Genomic DNA, 22,692 nt, shown 5'->3' with positions numbered 1-22,692 from the left:
CCAAATTTGATCAAGGAAAACTTTTATTAGCTTGAAAAAGGTTCAACTGTTTGTCAGCAGGCACAGAGTTTGTAAATGTACATTTGTCCCTTTATTTTTTCCCCAATGTTTGTCACATTTGATGTATTTTTAATTGAATTCAAAGTGGTATTTGATACCATAGAGCTGAAAGAGCAGGGGTGTGACCGGTTTACACAACCTAGACTACGTCCAATGATGCTTCTTTAAACTTAGGGAATAATGATTTGTAATCATTTAATCCCAAATTAGTAAAAGAGCCTGCCCTTTAGATATAATCTATTATTTCTTTAAGCCTGTAGTGTTACTGCACCATTCAAACACATTCATTTACTTTTATCTAATCAAACTTGTCTTGCCAAGTTTCTGATTAGTTTAAATTAAAATCTTTTTAGCAGTAGAACAATGAAAAATTGTTTGCAGTACATTTAACAACCACCACCTTTGAAGTCTAATGAAATAAATTTTTCACCTTTTTTTTACAAAAAATATATATTAAAACTCGTTGATATTCCGGCAATTTATTTTGGGTGAGACAATGTCGCAACATTTGTCATAATGCTGGCTTTTCAACTTTAGAGATGAAGCAAACTACCGACTGTAATGCGCGTAATTTTGCACTGACCTTTTTTGCAGATTAATGTCTAGTTTTTTTCAAAAAGGGAAACTGCCTGATGCTTTTTTTTGCAGCTGCAAGTTTGTTTTATCACTGCTTTTAATTATTATTGCTTTACAAATATGCTGTATATACCTGCTGGTCCAGGTTAAAGGAGCTTAGTCATGTCATTGGCCTACACAGTTAAGATTAACCAACATTTGATACTGCTAAAATAAGGTTAGAAACAATAAGAGTCCATCCTAATAACACTTAGATTGTCCTTTCTTAAGCCTAAATGGAATTTCAGCACTGGGTGCAATTATATATATATATATAAAAAAAAAAAAAAAAAAAAAACGTGGAGCAATCTATATGCATTACTGCAGAATTCCTCTGTTTATCTACAGTATACAGTGATTTATATTTAGACTGTATAAACTACAAATAGCATTTCTATCAGGAGTGTCAGTATTAATAGGCTAATCTGAATGACTCAGCAGCTTTAGCTGCCGCCTCAGTAAACACCAAAATTCATACTGTATTCCTAATGCAGTTCCAGTCTTATAACTCAAAGACTTAAATATTATTTGCATTTTTCACACTCGATCTTGGAATTTTCTTCATTATTTCCACATTTCACTGGGAGATGCTAACTTGGTAAGCTGCGGTAAACTATCTCCTTTGTTTACTGTTTGTTTAGCTGTTCTGTTAGGCATCCAAAACCATTTCTTTTTTAAATTCTCCTCATGAGGGCTTTCATGTCATGTACTGTAACAGTAGGAAAACTATGTATTTGGCAAGTAACTTATGCATGAAATAACTCCTCCCCATACTAAAAAAGGGTTGAGTGGAGACTTACTCATCAGAGGTGCGCTTGTTCTATTAAAACCCAAACTTCATTTGAATTAAGCTTTATATTATCATCTGAGACAGCGGCAATCCACTACTAACCCAGTCTGCCATTTTCTTGTATGTTTTTTTCCTCACCTCGAAGCGATGCTACTGAAAAACCAAAAGCTAACAATAAAGACCTTACACTACAAAAAATTAAACCAATTTTTCTAAAAATAAGTGTATTTTCCCATTGTTTTGAGCAGGCAAGACACAGTTTTCCAGTGACTAATATTTTGCAGAAATTTTTTGCCATAAAAATGTAGTTTATTTCAATTCTTGCGAGTCTTCTTTAACAAATGACTTTGGCTAATTGATGATGTCAAGTTTGATATAATGTCCACATTTAGAAAATAAATAATTCTAAAAGCCAGCATATGATTTATTGAAAAGTTTGGTCACTTTTTGGGCACACGCTGACAGCTATTATACTAGATTTCCTAATAATACCGAAAAAGAGACAAATTCTGTGAAATATGTTCAACGGAGGCCGAATTGGGTGGAAACCAGCCCAGTCTGGAAAAACTCATCTCAACAGCTCCTTTAGAGTTATAATATGCTTTTGGGCTACTTCCTTAAAATCCTTAGTCATAGTTGACACATCATATGCAAGTGGCTCATTCTGTTTGATGCAATATTTTTCTAAATCATTATCTTGTTCTGCTGGAGTATTATTTGTTATATTTTGTCATTTTATTTGTAATTTGTTCATTTCAGTCGCAATCTCACTTTCTGGTAGTTATGCGGAACTGCCAGCAGATGGCGCCACATCTACTCAATGCTGAAATTCTCTTAAGGCTCAAAAAGAATCTAAACACTATCAGGAAGTATTTATAAACTTGTTCTATCACGATGGCTTAACAGGATGTCTAAATGGCTTTTGTTTTTATACTTTTTGTACAGGCATAGAGGTGATAATGAATCTCTAGATGAAACTTCTTCTCTACCATATAAGCCAATTTAGGTGGATTTACATGTTATTACTCTCTCCATTTACAATCCTTTATGAAATATTCCAGCTTTGACGTACTGCTTTAAACTTCTTAACACCTTTTTGTGATCTGGCTTGGATTTTACAACACTCTCCTAATAAATTTGCTACCTTTTGAAGGAAATAAGTAGCACAAGACTTCATTTAGGTTAACCAATTTAAAAACAAAACCAAGAAAAATAAAAACTGAAGTTAGAGGTTTTTACCGAACATGGTGAAAAATGCAAAGCACCACAGGTAATGTGAATCATAAGATATAATGTTGAAAAGTAAAAGACAACAAAGTTCAGACTCACAAAGCAGTCGGTGTCCTTGGGGCCAGAGCAGCCGCCGGCGCACTCTCGATGGCAGCAGTCGCTGACGTAAGGCCCGAAGCATCGACCGTCACACTGCTCTGCACACACCGTTTTTGTCACTGCCCAAGAAATAAAAAGACAGAATTTTAAAAGGTCTGACACACAAAAACACACAGACATACACACCCTTAAAAGAGACAATACCACCACCCTCAACCTTCATCTCAAGTCATAGCTGCTCCCGACTGTTATGTGACAAATGAAATTAAAGGCTTCTGCTTCTTAAAGGTCAAGACAAGTGGATTTGTGAGGATTTACTTACAGACTCTCTGACGTAAAAAAAAATATACAAAAAACAAACATGAAGCACCCTGTGTTTCGCTTAACACCTGCCTTACCTGCCATAGAGGTGTCCTTGAGCAAGACAATCCTCCAGCTCTAGTTTAGTGGCAGGCAGCTGAAAATTGTGTTTGGCAGGTATAAATTAGAGGTGGCATGTTGGTGCTCAAGGAAAAGGGGCAGTTTTTTTTGCAATAAAGATAAAAATACCAGGAAATACTTTATCTTGTGCCATCACAGTTCTAAGGATTCTGCTTTCTGTTAAACAGGTGATTTCACCAAACCTTGTATTTCAAAATTAACCATTTGTGTGAACAAAATAAGAAAAGAAAACAATCCAAAACTGCTGAAAAATTTTTTTTTTTTCTTTTTAAGAAGAAAATAGCTAGCACATCTTATCCAATACTTAACAGCTAATATAACCCTTCAAACTGGCTTCAAGCTAAGAGATGTTTGGAGTTTCCTTTACATTCACCCTGTTAAAAGTCAGCTTACTAAAGATTTACGCTTAATACGTCAAATTACTTCATTTTAACTTGTGCGCACACGGGCAGAATTTTTGTAACTACAAGGACAGCTCCAAGTAGTGGACAAGTGACAGTTTCTACTGGCAAGGGTTTGCTAATATAGATAAATATCACCACTAGGTTGTGTAAAAGCTAGAGACATGTGTGTCTGTACTTTTAATTTTCTGCACGGAACATGTGCAGCTCCACACTGACAAACAAGGCAGTCAAGCAACGGCTCCTATATACAGTCACCAGCCACTTTATTAGGTACCCCATGCTAGTAACGGGTTGGACCCCCTTTTGCCTTCAGAACTGCCTCAATTCTTCGTGGCATAGATTCAACAAGGTGCTGGAAGCATTCCTCAGGGCGTTTGGTCCATATTGACATGATGCCATCACACAGTTGCCGCAGATTTGTCGGCTGCACATGCATGATGCGAATCTCCCGTTCCACCACATCCCAAAGATGCTCTATTGGATTGAGATCTGGTGACTGTGTAGGCCATTTGAGTATAGTGAACTCATTGTCATGTTCAAGAAACCAGTCTGAGATGATTCCAGCTTTATGACATGGCGCATTATCCTGCTGAAAGTAGCCATCAGAAGTTGGGTACATTGTGGTCATAAAGGGATGGACATGGTCAGCAACAATACTCAGGTAGGCTGTGGCGTTGCAACGATGCTCAATTGGTACCAAGGGGCCCAAAGAGTGCCAAGAAAATATTCCCCACACCATGACACCACCACCACCAGCCTGAACCTTTGATACAAGGCAGGATGGATCCATGCTTTCATGTTGTAGACGCCAAATTCTGACCCTACCATCCGAATGTCGCAGCAGAAATCGAGACTCATCAGACCAGGCAACGTTTTTCCAATCTTCTATTGTCCAATTTCGATGAGCATGTGCAAATTGTAGCCTCAGTTTCCTGTTCTTAGCTGAAAGGAGTGGCACCCGGTGTGGTCTTCTGCTGCTGTAGCCCATCTGCCTCAAAGTTCGACGTACTGTGCGTTCAGAGATGCTCTTCTGCCCACCTTGGATGTAACGGGTGGTTATTTAAGTCACTGTTGCCCTTCTATCAGCTCGAACCAGTCTGGCCATTTCCGCCCACAGAACTGCCGCTCACTGGATGTTTTTTCTTTTTCGGACCATTCTCTGTAAACCCTAGAGATGGTTGTGCGTGAAAATCCCAGTAGATCAGTAGTTTCTGAAATACTCAGACCAGCCCTTCTGGCACCAACAATCATGCCACGTTCAAAGTCACTCAAATCACCTTTCTTCCCCATACTGATGCTCGGTTTGAACTGCAGGAGATTGTCTTGACCATGTCTACATGCCTAAATGCACTGAGTTGCCGCCATGTGATTGGCTGCTTAGAAATTAAGTGTTAACAAGCAGTTGGACAGGTGTACCTAATAAAGTGGCCGGTGAGTGTATATAAACTTCTAGAGATGTTATGATTTATTTCACAAAGATCACAACCTATATAGATTGTGAAAATTGTGAATTTTGCTCCGTTACTTTTGCAAACAAAGAACACTTTTTTTTGTCAAAAGAATCTGGGAAAAAAAGCAATTTAGAGAAGAAATTTGAAAACCACATGTTCTAAGGAAAGGTTTTGAAAGTGACTTTGCTGTATTCTAAAATCTTATTTTCAAATTTCAAGATTCTTTTTGAACTACCCGTTTATTAAAATTGTACCAACAATTGTTTTCTACATGTATACTACTAGATTATTTTTCCAGCCAATTGTCGTGTTTGTCTGCTGCTGTTTGTTAAAAAGACATTTGAGACAAAGTTTCATAATTACTGTATTAAAAAGAAAACACATATCTGTGTAATTTTTGGTCTATATTAGCCAGACCTATTGCCCGAATAGAATGACTCCACAAGTCTAGGTCTTTAAGCATGAAAAGTTTTAGTCTGACCTTCATGATGTTTTCCCTTAGAATGTTCTTGTTCTTCTCCAATGACAGTAAAACTAATTAGACCATCATACAAGCATTTTTATGTCTCACTAACCTGGGAAAGCCTGCAGTAGGTCCTTGGAGAACATTTTAGTGTTTTTGGAGACTTCTTTTAGCATTGTGTGGTCTGCATTCAGGATGTAACAGCATTGAACGTTGCTTTGACCATCTGTCACTTGTAGAATATATTTTATTCTTATTTAAATATCTTAGAAGGTGCAAACAAAATTTATCTTCCTGAAGGCATCAAACATTTCTTTGGATCCCATGAATTTCACCCAAAAGGTCAAACCCTGAAGTTTTAATAGTCAAACCTCCCTAGAAGGGTGCACTCCACAAGGGAATAAATCAATAGTTTATTCCTTCAAAGAAATTGGCTTATTAAATCTAGTTAAAAAGTATTTTTATATATTCTTTTTGTTTTGTATCTTTAGCATTACATTTCCTCGACAAGAGCTAAAGAAGCAGTTTTCTACCCATAAGAGAGAACATAACAGCCAACAATCAGCAGGGTCTGTGGGTTGGGCATTAAAAACTGCTGGGCTCCCTCCATGCTAAGCTGTGAACATAATGATGACGAAGTGAAACAACAACAAGCCTCTGTGGTTTAGTAGTCTGTGTAAAAACAGGAAAGGATCTGTCTAAAAAGCAGCATTACGTAACCGTAGAAACAGCTAACACTCGTCTAGTTTCTCTGATCTGCTTTCTAGAATATTCCGCCTGTTTATTGCTACAGAGACAGTTTATTAAATCATCAGCTTTTAATAATGTAGCAACGACAGCAACAAATGACTAAAATAGATCTTTCTTTTATTCTGAGTTAACTTTTGATAACAGATTTTGAAACCAGAGCCAGAGAGAATAATGTTGTATATTTTTCTTGTCTATATGAAGATAAAGCAGATTTAGAGCAAGTTATGCATTTGCCCAACTTTGAGGAACACAGCGTCCTTAGCATTACTATGCTGCTAAATATAAAATTTAACAATTATTTAGAAACTGTCATGACTGATGTGAATTTAATTTGAAAAATTAAATAAATAAAAGTAAAGTCAAATAGTTATATCTATAATTTATTTATTGAAGCATCATTACACTCAACTCAACTTTATTTATAAAGCCTTTTAAAACAACCACAGCTGCCACAACGTAGTTTACATCCAAGTAGAATTAAAATAGTAAAAAAAAAACACAATTATGTACCTTCTATACCTTTTAAAACTATGACTCTAAACAAGTCTTAAAATAGTACTTCTGCTGGTAAAGTTTAGAATGAGTTAAAAAACCGATGCAATGTATTTACCACACAAAACTGAACTAATAAAATGCATATGTCAATGAATTTATGTATTGTATGACTTATTTTCAAAGGTTGTGTCTTATGGTCCATTCACACTGAATGCAGTGTCTGTGGTGAAATGTAAAGTTCGTGGTGAACTTTAAAGTGCCTTGAGATGCAATGTGTTATTAATTGGCGCTATATAAATAACCTGAATTGAAATTGAATTGAAATGTGAAATGGGCAGTGGATTTACAGAGTTTCGCTATCCAAACCGCCCAGGCAGCAGTAAATTCCATTGCTTCCCTCTCACTGTGCGGCACCATACAGTGAGAGTGAATTGGTGACCACGGAAGTTGAAAAATCTGAAATTTTCTGTAACATTGCATTGCAGTAACCAATCGTGGACGGGTTGTGATTGTGAGCTAGGTAGAAAGGTGGCAGCTGAGACAAATGTTTTTTTCAATCAAAATAGAATATAGAGAACATTTTTTACAAACGCTCTCAAGATGTTTTTAGGTGGCTTTTAAAAAAGTAGTTTTAATTGATCCGTCAAAATGCTTTTCATCGTCCGCCCTTATATCCATTATAGACACCAGCCAATTCTTGTTGCCTCTGGCCAATTTTTGCACTCTGCCCCGCTGGTGTCTCTGATCTACCGCTGTCCTCCTTCAAACCTCCGCAAGAGGAATGTTGAAAGAAAAAGAAAAACACTGTGTCCAACACCACAAAAATGCCTCTGTACACTAAGACCTCCAAAACTTTGGTGTCACACTTAAACTAAAGCGTCTGCATAGTTCTTTAGGTTATTGACGCACACACACCCATAACCACAAGAAGTTGGCAATCCTTTAAGGTGGGAAACTGAAAATGATAATAAATAATAAGATTGAAGAACCAACTTAACATTTATCTTAGTGGATGGCCTATATTAATTTTAAAGGATCTTGAGCCTAGTCAAAATAACAACTGAAAAGTGAAATAAAATATAACAAAAACACACATTTTTCTGTTTTTCTTTGTTCGTTTGGGTGTTTTGTTTAAATTCCACAAATCAGTTACATAGTTGATGAAATTACTGGGGAGAAAATTAATGTAGAGACTTTAAGAACTACTAAATCCTGAGAGGGGGAAGCTTAGTAAAAGCTGCTGTAATGATTTTTCAAACAGCATAAAAACCAGAAAGAAACAACACATTATTGTTGCTTACAGCAGGCATACATTGTACACAGCTACAGCTCTAACTGTACAACGAACTGCAGGATTGAACAGTTCCCAGCTCATAGTGTATGTTTTTACACTCTACGACCCAATGCTCTGATGCGATCTAACTGCTCACACTGTACGTCCAAAAACCACATGTCGACTCAGCAACAAAAGATGGCACTGGTTGGACTCGTCAATATGGAAGAAGAAGAAGTAGTCTTCCCTTGTTTGCACATGCGCAGTGTGCAAGATTCTGGTAAATCAGCTCCTAAACGCTCGTAGCTCTGCTTCAATAGCAGCATTTGCTCATAAACACCTCATAAAGGCCTACCGAATTTCCAGCATGTTTGATTTTTTTCCCCAACCTTATAATTCCCGATTGGGAGGTGGTCCTGAGTGGTTAATCGCCTCTCTTTGGCCTCTATACTACACAATGAAGCTGAAACTCTGCCCAATCCAAAAAATTGAGCTGAAGAATCGGCTTGAAAAGACAAAAACTTGTACAGTGTATTACGACATTAGTCTGTTATCCACCGGTCACTCAGGTCTCTCTGTACTTATATGAGTGAGAAACTCTTCTAATAAAAGGGTCACATTGGGAGATGAACAGCAAAGCATTCTCAGATGCTATATTTTATGCTATATTTGCATCTCTTTTTATACTTCACTATTAATAAAATGTCCCACAACATATCACTATAATGACTTTCATGGAGCTTCTCTACTTCCTCAAAATTTACTGATTCTTCTTTTTCTGTCATTGAGAGAGAATGTGACAGTAGTTGCTAGTCAAGCTACTCACACACCGACTGGTTGTTACTCGAAAGAGTGGGGTAGGGTAGGGGTTTGGGCTGCAGACAGACAGGAAAAGATCAGAGCCCATGTAGCGCAATGTGCAGCAAAACCTGAGTGATATTCAGTTACTTTGGCAGGTTTGATATGAGGGGGCAAGGCATTTATTTGAAGGGGTACCACCCCCTCTTGGTCCAGCATATAGCCAGCCTGGAAAGAAACTACTACTTAGATCCTGCAATGCCAGGCGTGTCGCCCTGTTTAAAGCATGTCCGGGCCAATCTGAAGACTGGTTTGTGTTAGGGGCATAATCAACAGGGCCATATATGTTGAGGTTTTAAGGCCATGGATTTTAATTGGTTTGTTTATTCACTGGTCCTTAAGTTTTGGAATAAGATAAAATGATATTTAAATACTTTAGATTTCTTCTCTAATGAGGGTAAGGTACAGTACATGCTGTCAAAGGCAAGTCATTGTAGACACGTTGTATTAACTCATATTTGGGAATAAACCACATTTCATCCTTTTTGCTTTGGTAATATATATGGGAAATACCAATGGTAACATCTGAAATATGTATTTTAGCACCAGCTGCCTGAAAAGACACATTTTTTCAACTGTAGACAATTTCAACTCAACCTTTCCTTTCATGTCCAACTTTTTTTTAACTACACAATGGAAATGTCATGATCCCAGACACCCACCCAGAAAGGCCTTTTGTTGGAGCCACTGCATAGTCTGGCACAAGGGCTGGACAGAGAATAATTGAAACGCAGATAAAGTCTAAATCAACACTTTTGAGAGACTTTAGAAAAGCCTGGAGAAGTCTTTGTATATTTCATCACTGTGCATCAAGTATTATCTGGTTGACTGAAACCTACCAAAGCTACTGGAAAGACAAAGCAGAACAAATTTGAGAGGTATCCAGGGTAGAGGGTGAAATAAACTTCATACTCACATGTTTGACATTGGCTTTCCTGGGGACCCCAGCAGCGTCCGTTACAGGAGCGATGGCATCGTCTGCCTGTAGAAAAAAAAAACAACCAAAAGAACTAATTGGAGCCGTGGATCAGACAGATTCCCTTTGAACAAAAAATTTAAGGCAAGTTATTCTTCAACACGGAGTGCTGAAACTTTCCAGTGACATATTTATCGAAACTCTTCAGCTTGATGAGACAATAGGCTGCTTTGGTCGGGGACAAACACATGCGTGAAAAACAGGCCCTCTACTCTTTTTCTGTCAGATGGAAAGTGGGATCTGACAGAGCGCTCACAGCCCTCATCTGCCTGTGGCCCATCATTGAGACTTAATTGACTATGGGTTAATTACAGAGTGAGTGGAACAACGCAGCCAATTGTCACCCAGCCCTTCAACCACTCCCACCATGGGGTCCTTAATGTTAAATACTGGCTACATCTTGGGAACAGGCTCCAATTTGGCAACCTTAACACCCACACACTCTCTTGTCATTTTTTTGTTGGCCCACCTCCTCAATGCTTTGGTTCTTTTATCACCATCCTTCCCATCAGCATTGTCTAATCAGCAACATAACAATGTTTCACACATTTCGGACATAAAGATCATTCCTAAAATGTTTTTCTATGTTTTTATGTGCTCTGCTTTTTCCAGAGGTCTTTTCACAAGCTATGTTTTTTTTATTTTTTTTTATTTTTTATAATTACTATGAAAGCATAATTAAGCTCATGGAATATATATAAGGATGTTGCAAGTGTATCTTTCTCGTAATTCTAATGTTAATGTAATATAAAGCAAAAGCTCAATTGTCAATGTTAAGTTGGGGATTTAATAAAGGATCCAGAATCTGACATTATTCATGATTCGGATGTTTGCTTTAAACCAACAAGTAATCTATTAATCCAGATTTCATGATCATTCAGTTTGAAAGCCCTTCCCTCCAAACAACAGATGTCATCTAGACTTTGATTTTTAGGCTAAATCTAGTCCAGAATTAGTTGTTGAAAATTGGGCTTTGTTAGGTGTGTCTGAATTTTGTCCCACTTTAGTCTACTAATAGACGTTGAAAACACAGTTTTTGACAATGTGAAAATTACAGCTTTTTACTTTTCAACCAAATGTAGATGTTGTTTGGATGTAAATCATGTTGTCTTTTCAATGTCTTTTCAACCTATTTTTCCTTGGTAGGTTGGCAATGACCTTTCAAAGACCTCTGATCTTTAAGCCTGTCGAGCAGTTCAGACTTATTTACCCTTTTTCCTAGTTATGAGCTGTAACAATTAGGGCTCTGAGTCATGGGGTGTCCCAAATTATCCCTGTAGTCCAATAAAATCACCTGAAGTCTGTCTCAATTCAAGCATCCTCACGAGCACCATTTCCGCAGTAATTTGCACAACCACCGCAGGGAGTTCATCGCTATGCACAGTGTTTCAGTGTTTACACTGTAGATTGTAAATAGGAGGATTTCAGATGCCTCCCAAGGCAGAAAAAAACCCTCAGCAAATAGAATGAGAAGCTAGTGCCTTGTTAGTCCAGGTTTGTGCAGTTAAAATGGTCATTTGTACAAAAAAAAAAAACATTTGCACCAAAGTTTTGGTGCAAATGTGTGAAGATAATGGTCATTGAGAACTAACTTGGCAGCCATCAGCCGATAGGGGCTTTTCTCTACCTTTCCTGGGGAAAGCACTTGGTTTAATATTAATCTACTAGATCATTAAACTGCTAGGTGGAAGTCACAGGTCTCAAGTAACAAAGTACATATAACTGATTACATTCTATATTTTCTCGAAATTTTGGCTTTACTCGAGTACGTTTTTTTTTTTAATTTTGAAAAAAAACTGTGTTTTTCTTTATACTACTACTCCTTACATATTTTTGCAATAATCTCTACTTTCTACTCCTAACATTTTAATAATATAACTCCTTAGTTTGGTTTCATTTAAGCTCATTTTGTTCAGCCCTTTTGTATTAAAAAAAACATTAAAATGATTTGTTTTATCCAGACAATTGAATTCTTATAGGTTGGACTTGGTACTGCACCAACGTCTTGTTTGCCACATACCAAAATAAATAAATAAATAAATAATTAATTTTTTTTAAGATTATGCAAAGTTAAATTTGACCTTGTTACCATTAGTTATTGAATAAATGCAATTAAGTATGAAAAAGTTATCATCCAGAATTGTAGATTCCTTTAATGTTCCTTTAATAAGGTAGTGCAGTAACAAGTATAAGGTTTAAATCATCTGACTTAACATTACTTTTACTTTTATACTTAAAGTACTTTTAAATAAAGATACTTTTACTTAGTAAAAAGTTGAAGTTGATATTCTAACTTGTACAAAGGTGTTTTTAAACAGTAGGATCTATACTTCTGCTTGAGTTATAAACCAAAATACTTTAAACATCTCTGCTGTTAAACAGATATATAACATTAGCTTTTGTCATTGATGAGTTATGCTGAGATGAGGGCAAGAGCGGCTGCTGAAGGCAAGACCATCCCAATTCACAGCTGGTCACTTTCAGCCTTTGTTGGTTTGAGGTGCTTGAAGGATCTGTGTGGGTTGGATAAACCTCTGAATTGGGATACATGCCTAGAGGATATGAGTTTCTCTGCATCTTTAAGCATGTTCCACTCTCTGCAGCTGACAGAAAGTTGCTGAATAAGCTGATCAGGAAGACCAGCTCTATGATTGGATGTCCTCTGAAAGGATATCTGTTGGATAATGTTTCCCACATCCTGAATGAAGCTGTTGCAGAACTTGAGAGCTCCTTCAATGACAAACTGCTGCTCCCTAAATGCACCAGGGAGCGTTATCACAGATCCTTCCTCCCAGCAGCTGTAAGACTTTATAACCACCACTGTTCCCAACAACCTTAATAAGTTGTTACATTCATGCAGATTTTACACAGTTTCTCCCTTAGTCAGTTACATAACATCTCTGATGTTGCTGCTATTTTTAAAATATCTATTACTGTTAAAATGTACATAGCTGTATATTGGTTATTCATTCTCCAGGTGCACAGTTTTATATTGTTAAAACACTTTCCAGTACAGTATTTTATTATTTATTATTATTACTCTTCACTTGTACGTTATTCCTATACATTTTTCTAAGGTCCACATTTGCTTGACCATTTTTTTAATAATCTTGGTGCTGATGTAAACACCAGAAATTCCCCTTTTCATATTTTATTTTCTATTCTATTCTATTCTATTCTATTCTATTCTATTCTATTCTATTCTATTCTATATTTTGGCCTCATCTTTGGGTAAACTAGCTGGGACATCCAATCCTTAAAATACTGGTAGTTTTCCTCAATGTTTCCCACTCATGAATATTCTCTGTGGAGTGAAATAATAGAACACTAATGATTATGAAAAGGCCCTTACAGGTCGATGGAGAACAGCATTTGTTTAAATTGTATTAACACCAGTTTTCTACACGTTACCAAACTGACAGAACTCCAGCTTCAACAGAAGTCCCAATGCTTGAATAGCACTACCCAGCTGCCAATTTGACTTCTAATTCCAGGGCCGTATGCATTTCTTTCAGTCTCCACCAATTCATGCCAAAGCTTTCCAAGCTAACCTGTTTGCTTGTATTAAAGCCTTCAGATAATTCCATTAGGTATGTTGTTAATTTACCCAAAAATGTATCTTTAGACAGGAAAAAAAAGGTTTGCAAGAGTTGGTCTTTACCCACCAGCTCATCTGACCTAAAATGACCACTGAAAAGAGGGAAGTGGGCCCTTCAAGCCAGCTGTTAGCTTTATTGTGATGTATAAAGAGCAAATGGGCCTTGCTGCAAAGCTGAAACTCTGGTATAACTACAATAAAAAGTTCAAATGTTGATCTAACACTAAGTGATGATGTCGCTCCCAATCCCCACCAGGAATACAGAATGAAATAAAGGGAATAGGCTATGAATGTCTGTGCTCATGTCTCTGTGAATACTAGGGGGGATATTCTGGATAAATAATAATTTTACTTAAAAGCTTTTGGACTTTACTCACATCCATTGTTGCTGTTGTTGGACGGAACCACGAGCAGCTCTGCCTGGGGGTTCTTGATAATGTCGCGCCAGTGAATGGTGTCGGCGTGGCACAGGAACTTGTTCTGGTCAACGTAGACGCCCCCGTTCAGTATCTCTGCACCAAGAAAGGAAAGATACAAAAAAGACAGAGGGGAAAAAATTAAAAATCAGCAGAGTTTGATGGATTTATGGTGGATTCATTGTACATGTATGCTGTGGCAGGAAATCAATACTTCAAGGTTAAATCTTATGGTTCTTTTGTCTCGAAGTACGGCATTCCCTTAATGCGTGTCTGAGCATGAAGGTAAATGCTATTGACAAATGTTCACAGTAACTCAATGCCACGTCCACAGGCAGGGGTTGTTCAAATAAAAAGGCTAATAAATATGCAAACTTGACAACAAAGCTTTTAGGAGGATTTCATTCAGTAATTTATAAATTATACCGTAGATTTTCAGTAATCTCAGTTAGTTGCTGATTTCCTATCTTCTGTAGCTCTCTCCCAAGTATATAATGAACTTGAATTAACAAACGTATGTAATTCTTGTTCCTTCAAACAGGGACCAGTCCTTCATACAGGTTGAACCTCTCTCAGATTTTCTTTTTGTTTTTTTTTTTATTGGTAGAACCAAGCATTACAATTATTGGACTGGTGTGCATTTGGCCAACTCTTGGTGGCTTGTGAGCATTTGTGCAAGGTTGTGAAAGGTATATCTCACTACTCTCTTTAAACCTTCAGACCAGGGATCTTGAGACTCTTGAAAACACTTTCCAAGGTACTGTCATACCTTGGATAGTGTTCTAACCATGGACTCCACAAAAGGTGAGGGTATAGGAGCTAGAACAGGAGGTAGGAGCTAAAATTTGAGGCATTTGGTTCAAGACCTTGACGTCAAATCAGGAGTAATCAAGCCAGATTCAGTTTTGTTGAACCAGAGAGATATCTGATCTTTGCAGGCCCTTAGGGACTTGAGATTAACATCCCTGGTCCAGGTAGTGAGCATCAACCTCTTGAGAAATCTTGACCATGTCATTGTCAAAGGTAAGCAAAGACACAACTCATATAGAGTAGGCTTAAAAAGTGGAAATATGTTTTTCTCAAGGACCAGTGGCCTTAACAGATGCCAGAGTAGGATAATAAAACCTAATCCCTTTCTGTGTTACTAATCCAGGCTTTGGACACAGACAGTGAGTTTAATGATGCTGCTGTAATCCACCTCCCTCCCGAGCCGTGACCTAAGGCAGCGGAGACACTGTCGGAGCCTCTCTTTCTTTTTTTCTCTGCGACTGCAGCTGAATGCATTGTTAAACCTCGTGAGGGGGTGGGTGGGGGGATTTAGATGCAATCACCTTGCATCCCTGTAACCTCGAATATGAGTCACGGCCTTATTCCAGGAAAGCACTTTTCATAATAAATGAAATTTAATTTCAAATAACTTGGAATGTGGCTCAGATTAAGGATGGATAAGCTTGAAAATAAAAAGAAAGGGCATTGTCTCTCCAGGCAGATTATTAACAGCATATGAATTATGCGGATGCCTCTGCAGCTCTGGAAGCCCGCACGCAGGAAGCTAATCATTACCATCCGACACCCTGATTAAGGAAGTGGGCCTTGGTGGAGACAGGGACATTCATTCACAGCCCTCTTTAGAGGTGACATGGCGCTTCGTCTGCCTGCTGAATGGCCTACAGCCGAAGCTTCATGTAATCATGTTCCCGTCACAATGGACCATTTATCACAGGGGGGGTGTTTACACCCATAAAAGCTCTTGGTGATTCATAAGTTGTGTTTTGTTCAAATAATGCAAAGGATGTTCTTAGAAATAGTTCTAAAAGAACTAGATAAAGTTTGTGGAGATGCATCTAGAAGTTGTTTTGTTTTTCTTTTAATAGCACGGTTGCCCTGAAGTCACCTTCGTACTATAGCAGGGAAATCGCCAGCACTTCTCACAACTCACTGTTGTGCAAAGGTGCAGAGGTGCAGGCACATTAGTGAATGGTGGATGCGCGGTGATGGATATGGTGCTCCATGGTCATTCAGAAGGAAATAAACTCCAAACCACACGGTAACTGCTGCTCTTTATGTGGCAAAAAGCCCCATAAAGCCTTGAAGTTTGTGAATAATGTTTTAGTTTAGGTGGAAATACAGACTCAGCAAGATGCGCTCGGGGGCTTTTGTGGCGCAGAACGGGGATTTATGGTGGCTTGGGTTTCGGAGTGCAGGGAGTCAACGGAGGGTCCTGACACCTGCTTAATGTCCACCTTCTGTAAGAAAGCCGTTCACTGAGAAGTTTCACTTTACACATGAAAGATGAAGGTAGAAAAGCGATGAATAAGGTATTATTATTTACTTGACCTTTATTTCTCACTGGATCAATCATTAAATACACTATTTTCCAGTAGATACCTCTTCATGCATGTTTAGATGGATAGTTCACATTTCTAAATACAAATTGCCTTTTTAATTTAGTAAACATAAGGATCCAGTAACTTCACTCTACTTTTCCACCTAGGTTTAGGAATTGGTTATCACTTGTCAGAAGAATTAGCACAGTTTGTAAATAATATATCCTCCCAGATTTGAATATGTTGAGCTTAAAAAGGGTGCCGTTTTAGTGGATGTGTAAGAACCTGCTCTGTTACAGGTCCAAAAAGGACGGCTGTGGTTATTGGGACATTATTGACTTAACAAAAGTGGTAAAGGGGCTTTAAGTTCCCCAGACAATGAAAAAGCTAAATAGCAGAAAAAGTCAAAAATGACAAACTAGAACTACCTTTTACACCTGGGACTTTTGGGTAATGGCAGATATAATCGATTTTGATATTTTATGTAGAGCTGTCCCTCTGTTAGCCGCCCAGCACTGCCCCCTGAATGTTCTTTTAAGTGCCAGCGGCTCCACTCCAGCTGACAAATTACCAACTATAGTGTCCATCCCAGCAGGGGCACTAACTCTTCCAGCATGGTGGCTGACAGGCCTCGACCAGGTGGCCATTCATTACCAGGCCGTGGCTGCCTGCTCCACTCGAGTACACCCATCCCCCCCAAATCCATAACTCTATGTTTCGATCAGGGAAGCTACTGATGACTGTCCCCCTTGCTGTACCCTTGAAACCACCCTCCTCCATCGAATCCTCCTCCCTTTCACTTCCCTTTTGATTCACAAGTCATCAAGGAAACTATTTTCTGAATCGTAGTTGCAGGTTATGGGCTTGGAGAGGCTTTGTTCCTCAGCGCAAATATCGAAATTTCTCTTCAATTTCAATTTGATATACCTCAAAATTATTAATATATAGAGAAGGCCTGACTTTGAATGAAAAACAAAACAATTCTATGAAAGAAAATAATAAAATCAGTCAAATTGTACAAAAAAACCTCCAAAAACTTTATGTGATTCAGGAGGCATTATTGTTGCAAACAAATTAAACTTTTTTTTAAAAGGAAAAAAAAAATGAAATCCTGAAATGAAAGTTAAAATAAAAAAGCTTGTTTCTCCAAATTTTGTTTCCAAATTATAATTTTTTTGTCTATTTTTTTTTAACAGATGCAACTTTTATATTTCTACAAATCATGTTCTTTCCTCTGGAGATATGCGCAAAGGTGATATCAATTCCTTATACAGCATAAATGCTCGCTCTTGAACGAGAAAAATCTTGTTGCTAGCATCCACGAAGACCAATACAATTTAGTTTTTGCTAAAAACAATGAAAATAGGTGGAAATGATACACAAAAGTAAATCAAAGACTAAAAGGATCCCAATTCATGACAGTGTGGCCTTTTTCTGCTAACATTATTAAGCAACTTCCCATTTATTTATCCTAATTGTTTGCAAATTCTTGCAATAATTAAAAATAAGGCTATATGTGTTATAGACCTTAATGAAATAAAAAAAAAAATCAGGAATTATACATTATTTTGATTGAAAGACTACAATTAAATCAATTCAAAAAGAAGCTGGTGTTACCGTTCTCACAAATCTCCATGCTCTGTGTCACCAGGCGCTCTGCTGCCTGTGATGGTGTTTCATGTGCGTACAAGGCCTCGGAGGGCTCTGCCACCATATGGTCAGGTCATGTTTGCTTCTGGTTGTAGCATTTTACTACAGCTCTTTTGGCATGGGAAGAAACTCTCTCAGCCTAATGGAGGAATCATATTCTTGGCGAGCTGAGGTTAAGGTTTTAGGTCGAATCAGAGATATGATTCATAGCATGCAGTGAAACACGATGCAGACTATCATTGTGTCAGTACTTGAAACTATTAAAAGCAAAAGATGTTCAGATGTTCAGAAAATCCAGAATTTTTTTTTATCTACTTGCATTAAATGAAGCTCTTTGCTGCTTGCTAGGAGATTAAGAATCACTATATTATCTGCAAAATATAACCGACTGTTGCAATAACTTAAAACTCTGTGATTGAAACTATTGAAACTATATCGCAAATAATTGAAACTATTTTCTTTGAACTTGCTTTACAATGGTTTTCATTAATAGTTTCTCAGAACTATTTCAATGTTTTCGTAGGTCTTATCTGCTTTCCAATAAATTTTTCTTGCAGTACCTGGATTTTTGAGGAAAACTTCAATATTATTTCTGACTTACAGTCTGTCCACTAAGATTTTCTATCTTTAATAAACTCATTGAAAAAAAAACCCCCAAAAAACAAAAAACTGTTCTTTAGAAAGAGAACAGTCATTTCATTAAGCTAACAGCCAGTTAACTAATAGCAGACACTTTATTTTTACTTTTATATATCCTTCTTTATAAGTTTGCTTTTTTCTTGGTAGTTAGGGGTTATTGATGAACTTTAAAACATATGGCCAATTTATTGGAATTGTTAAATCGATTCATTTGCAGAGAGTTTTTATACAACATTTTCATTGAGTTTGGGGTCTGACAAGAGATGAGGGTGGGATTGTGTGAATGGGTGCATGTGAATGTGTTTTTGTCTTCTTGTCGGGTTGAGTGCTTGGTTTCCCCTCGCTACTGGACCATCCAAGGCTCCATACATTAGTGAGGCCTCTTCCCTCCTCTCCTTATGCTCCCAGCAGGTGACCAGTACCTCTTCTGTCTGGTGTGGTCGTGGTTCTCTCTCTGTGGGGCTCAGTGCTTTTTTGCGTCCCCGCTCATTCCAGGCCTAGGCACTGTAGGGTATCTGTTTGAGGTAGGTGCTCACCTTGGCCTTTAGGTTATAGGGCCCACAACTGGGTCTGAAGCTGTGGGCTCATCACTGCAGCTTCTTGGAGCTTCAGCCTCTGACCCTCTGGGGTTTGGAGTTCTTGTCTACTCATCACGGTTGGGTCTTTGCAGAGATGGGAAGTAACGAAGTACAAATACTTCGTTACTGTACTCAAGTAGATTTTTCTGATATTTTTAATTTACTTTACTACTTATTTTTATGGCGACTTTTTACTTCTACTCCTTACATTTTTACACAAATATCTGTACTTTCTACTCCTTACATTTAAAAAATTGGCTCGTTACTTTAGTTTTGAATCATTTCAATGGAGTTACCGTTATTATTTTTCACGTCATCAATACCAAATTCAATCTAATTGGATGGGAATCTACGTTGCATTTGACGCATCACTACAAGATGAATCGACAGATTCGACGGTATTCATTCACGGCAAATCATTGCAGCTTGGTGGCGGTGGTGTTAGCATAGCAGTATGGACGACGAGATGATTGAAAATGAACACAACGGAGATCTAGTCCTATTGGCAGACATCCATTTAAAATGTAGGCAACGGCATGAAAAAAGTGGTTTCTACTTTTACTTTTATACTTTAAGTAAATTTACAAGCCTGTACTTTGTTACTTGTACTTGAGTAAAGAAGTTTAATCAGTAATTCCACTTTTACCAGAGTATTTTTTAACACAAGTATCTGTACTTTTACTCAAGTACGGAAAGTGAGTACTTTTGCCATCTCTGGGTCTTTGCCACTGCTGTGTCTGCAATCCCTGTGACCCTTCACCTTTGAATAAACTCTGAATATCTAAGGCTTTGGTTTCCTCTGTGTCAGCGTTAGGACCCTGTGGGTGGGGTCTGGGGCCCCTCACACCTGCTATTGAACATATCTTCCTGCTATGGGAAAATTATAAACATTATATACACAAGCGTACACTTATGCATATACAAAACTGGTGTTTGGATCCATTAATACCAAGCCGCAACTTTAATTATACAGCTCTGTACAACATTATGTTATCTTTATAGGTTTCGTGTTTAATGTTTAATGTAATTCAGTGTGTCCATGGGATACTCCCGTAGTATTGTGTGTTTTGTGTTTTTTTCCTTCTCTTTCTCCTTATTTCTTGCGGGTGTGGAAGCACACTTTAAAAGACTTTAACAGCTATTCTGTTTTTACAGTTTGTTCTATTTTTCACTCCATTTTATTCTACTTATCTCCCTCTTTGTCCCCCTTTGTCATTCATTCTCTGTTCCCCTTAATTCTTATCCCATCTCAAATTCTTACCTCCCCCTCTGTCTCCATGTCTATTGCTTATGTTTTTTTTCCCTCCAACAGTGATTTCTAATGAAGTTTCATACAAAATTACCAAGTGGAGATGTTGGTCCACTTGTTAAATCTAATATTTTGGGCTATTATACAACATAGCGTAGATAAATCAAGAAAGGGGTTGATTGGTGTTTAAGTTGAAGACTGCCAACATTTTAAGTAAAAGACTGAGAATATAAATAAGAAAGTCCTGACGACATAATCATGACCTCAAATTGATCAAGCAAAGACATCATACCGAAAAAACAAGGTTATACCTGCAGAATTAGATTACTTCAAAATACTAATTTGCACCACAACATTCTCAGAACGAGACATAGACCGTTAGCGATAGTAAAAAAATGATTTCCGTGCCAGCCGGCCTTTATAAGCCAATTAAGCTCATTTCATAGGCATTCAGCTCAGCAGAGTCCCTTATTTTGAAGTAGTCTCAAGGCAACGATAGCCAAAGCACCAATCAGTGACCACAGCTCTGAAGGAAGCCTGCTGATGAGCTTTCATCAGTGCTGGTAGCCACTTGTCTTGCATCTCTTCCTCTGCCTAATTACCCTGATGAATAAGGCTGTAACAGTGATCCATCCTCAGCTGATAAGTTCTCACTATAACCCTTATTGTCTTGTCTTGGGGGCAGGTCTGTCAAATTTCACACAACTAAAATGGAAAGCAGCCAGAGCATCCACCCTTTGCTTTTTTTTATTAGCATCATTCCTCTAGTTCTACCTTGGACCAATCTTTTGTAAACACTAATGTCCATTCTTCATGAGGCTTGATTTTTAACTCAAGAGATGGAAAAAAAATACAAATGTGTTCACTTTAAAGCTCCCTTCCAGATTTTGTGAGTGAAAATGAGTAAAAACATCAAGAAAGTCCTCAGCAACAAAACTCTAACTAAACCTTGTAATTTTATGTTTTGTATGCAAAACAGGGCCTTTTAGCTGTCCTCAGCTGATCTGCATGAAAATGGGAATATTACATAAAATGATTAATGGGGAGGCTCTAGTCACATATATGTTTTGCTTGTAAACCATAGAAAAAAATGGCTAAGATATTTTGCTTTGTCTGTGTAGATAGGAATGTGTTCATAAAATAGATTTGTGGTAAATAAATTTTTCCTCTTTAATCCTAATGTGAAGCAATACATAATTTTCACCATTTTGCAAGTCAAAACGTCATGCACAAATAGGAATTAAGGTTTGTGAATAGATCTATCCTGTAAATATATTTACACAAGTTACAGCTGAAGGCCGTTTGCAGAAAAAAAAAAAAGCTAGAAACTATGTAAAAGGAAAAAAAAATAATTTTATCAAGTTTCAAAACTTGCATGCAGTTTCTACAAGGGCACCACTGCATGTTTATCCACAGGCTGATACCCTGTCTACTTTAGACTAGGCTAAAAACTTTCCTTTTTGGTGAAGCTTATAGTTAGACTGCCTTGAGCTATCCAGAGCAATCTCTATATTTATGCTCCTGTAGCCTTAGGCTGCTGGAGGACATGGTTACCACTTTTCGTCTCCTTCTTTCTATCTATATTCTCTAATTCTGCAGTATATAACATTACCATAACATTATGTTTTCTCTGCTTTTTTTTCATCATAGTAGCCTAATTCGGCCTGCTTCTCTTTAGTTGTGACAGGTTTCCCGCGGAGGTGTCAGCAGGGCTGCTGACATGAATAACCCTAATTGCAGATGATAGAGTTGGGCTGTTTTTTCTGTGTTTATTCCTGTTTCTCCCCTACACACAGCTTTCGGCTGAGCATGAACTGTGCTTATTGTATATTCAACCTATCATCTGTTTAGACATAAAGACTCAGAGTTCATCTTTCTTTACCAGGAAGAGCAATCTATGGAGCAAACTTACTGTCACCTTTTCTACTATAGGAAGTATTTATGGATCAGTGCTTCAATGTCTCCTTCTGTCACTTTGAAACCCCAGTTGGCCCCTGGCAGACTGAGCCTTGTTCTGTTAGAGGTTTCTTCCTGTTAAAGGGAGCTTAAAACTGTCTTTTACATGTGTATAAATGTATAACAGCCCTAAGAAATGTTTCTCAATTGCAGAATTGATCCTTGAAGGAAACTTATTTTCCAAAAGAATGATTGTTTTGTGTGTTCTCCGACCGGTAATTTACATTGAACAGGTTATTGGGCTCTACATGTCCGCGGACACAGAGCTGTCAGATGGCATGACAGAAGATGTGGAACTGGGGCAGGGGGAGAAAACAAATTGCTTTCATTTTCTTAGAGTGCAAACCTCTTCAGGGAGCATGATACAGGCGCAG

General features: G+C 37.8%; 1 protein-coding gene across 2 annotated transcripts in view; it reads right to left on the bottom strand.

Annotated features, from left to right (window-relative positions):
• Positions 1-22,692, bottom strand: part of LOC119780802 (receptor tyrosine-protein kinase erbB-4-like) — a 465,078-nt gene that overhangs the window by 128,971 nt on the left and 313,415 nt on the right. For both annotated transcript variants that reach the window (XM_038280976.1, XM_038280977.1), the window contains exons 4-6: positions 13,881-14,015; positions 9,846-9,911; positions 2,795-2,913 (exon numbers count right to left, since the gene is read on the bottom strand). In XM_038280976.1, coding sequence (XP_038136904.1) covers positions 2,795-2,913; positions 9,846-9,911; positions 13,881-14,015 — 320 coding nt within the window. The remainder of the gene's footprint in view (positions 1-2,794; positions 2,914-9,845; positions 9,912-13,880; positions 14,016-22,692) is intronic.

Source organism: Cyprinodon tularosa, unplaced genomic scaffold, assembly GCF_016077235.1.
Source record: "Cyprinodon tularosa strain WSP-4 unplaced genomic scaffold, ASM1607723v1 ctg166, whole genome shotgun sequence".
In the NCBI taxonomy this organism is placed as follows: Eukaryota; Metazoa; Chordata; class Actinopteri; order Cyprinodontiformes; family Cyprinodontidae; genus Cyprinodon; species Cyprinodon tularosa.
The sequence above is the reverse complement of the archived record's forward strand: the minus strand, read 5'-3'. Positions and strand labels throughout refer to the sequence as shown.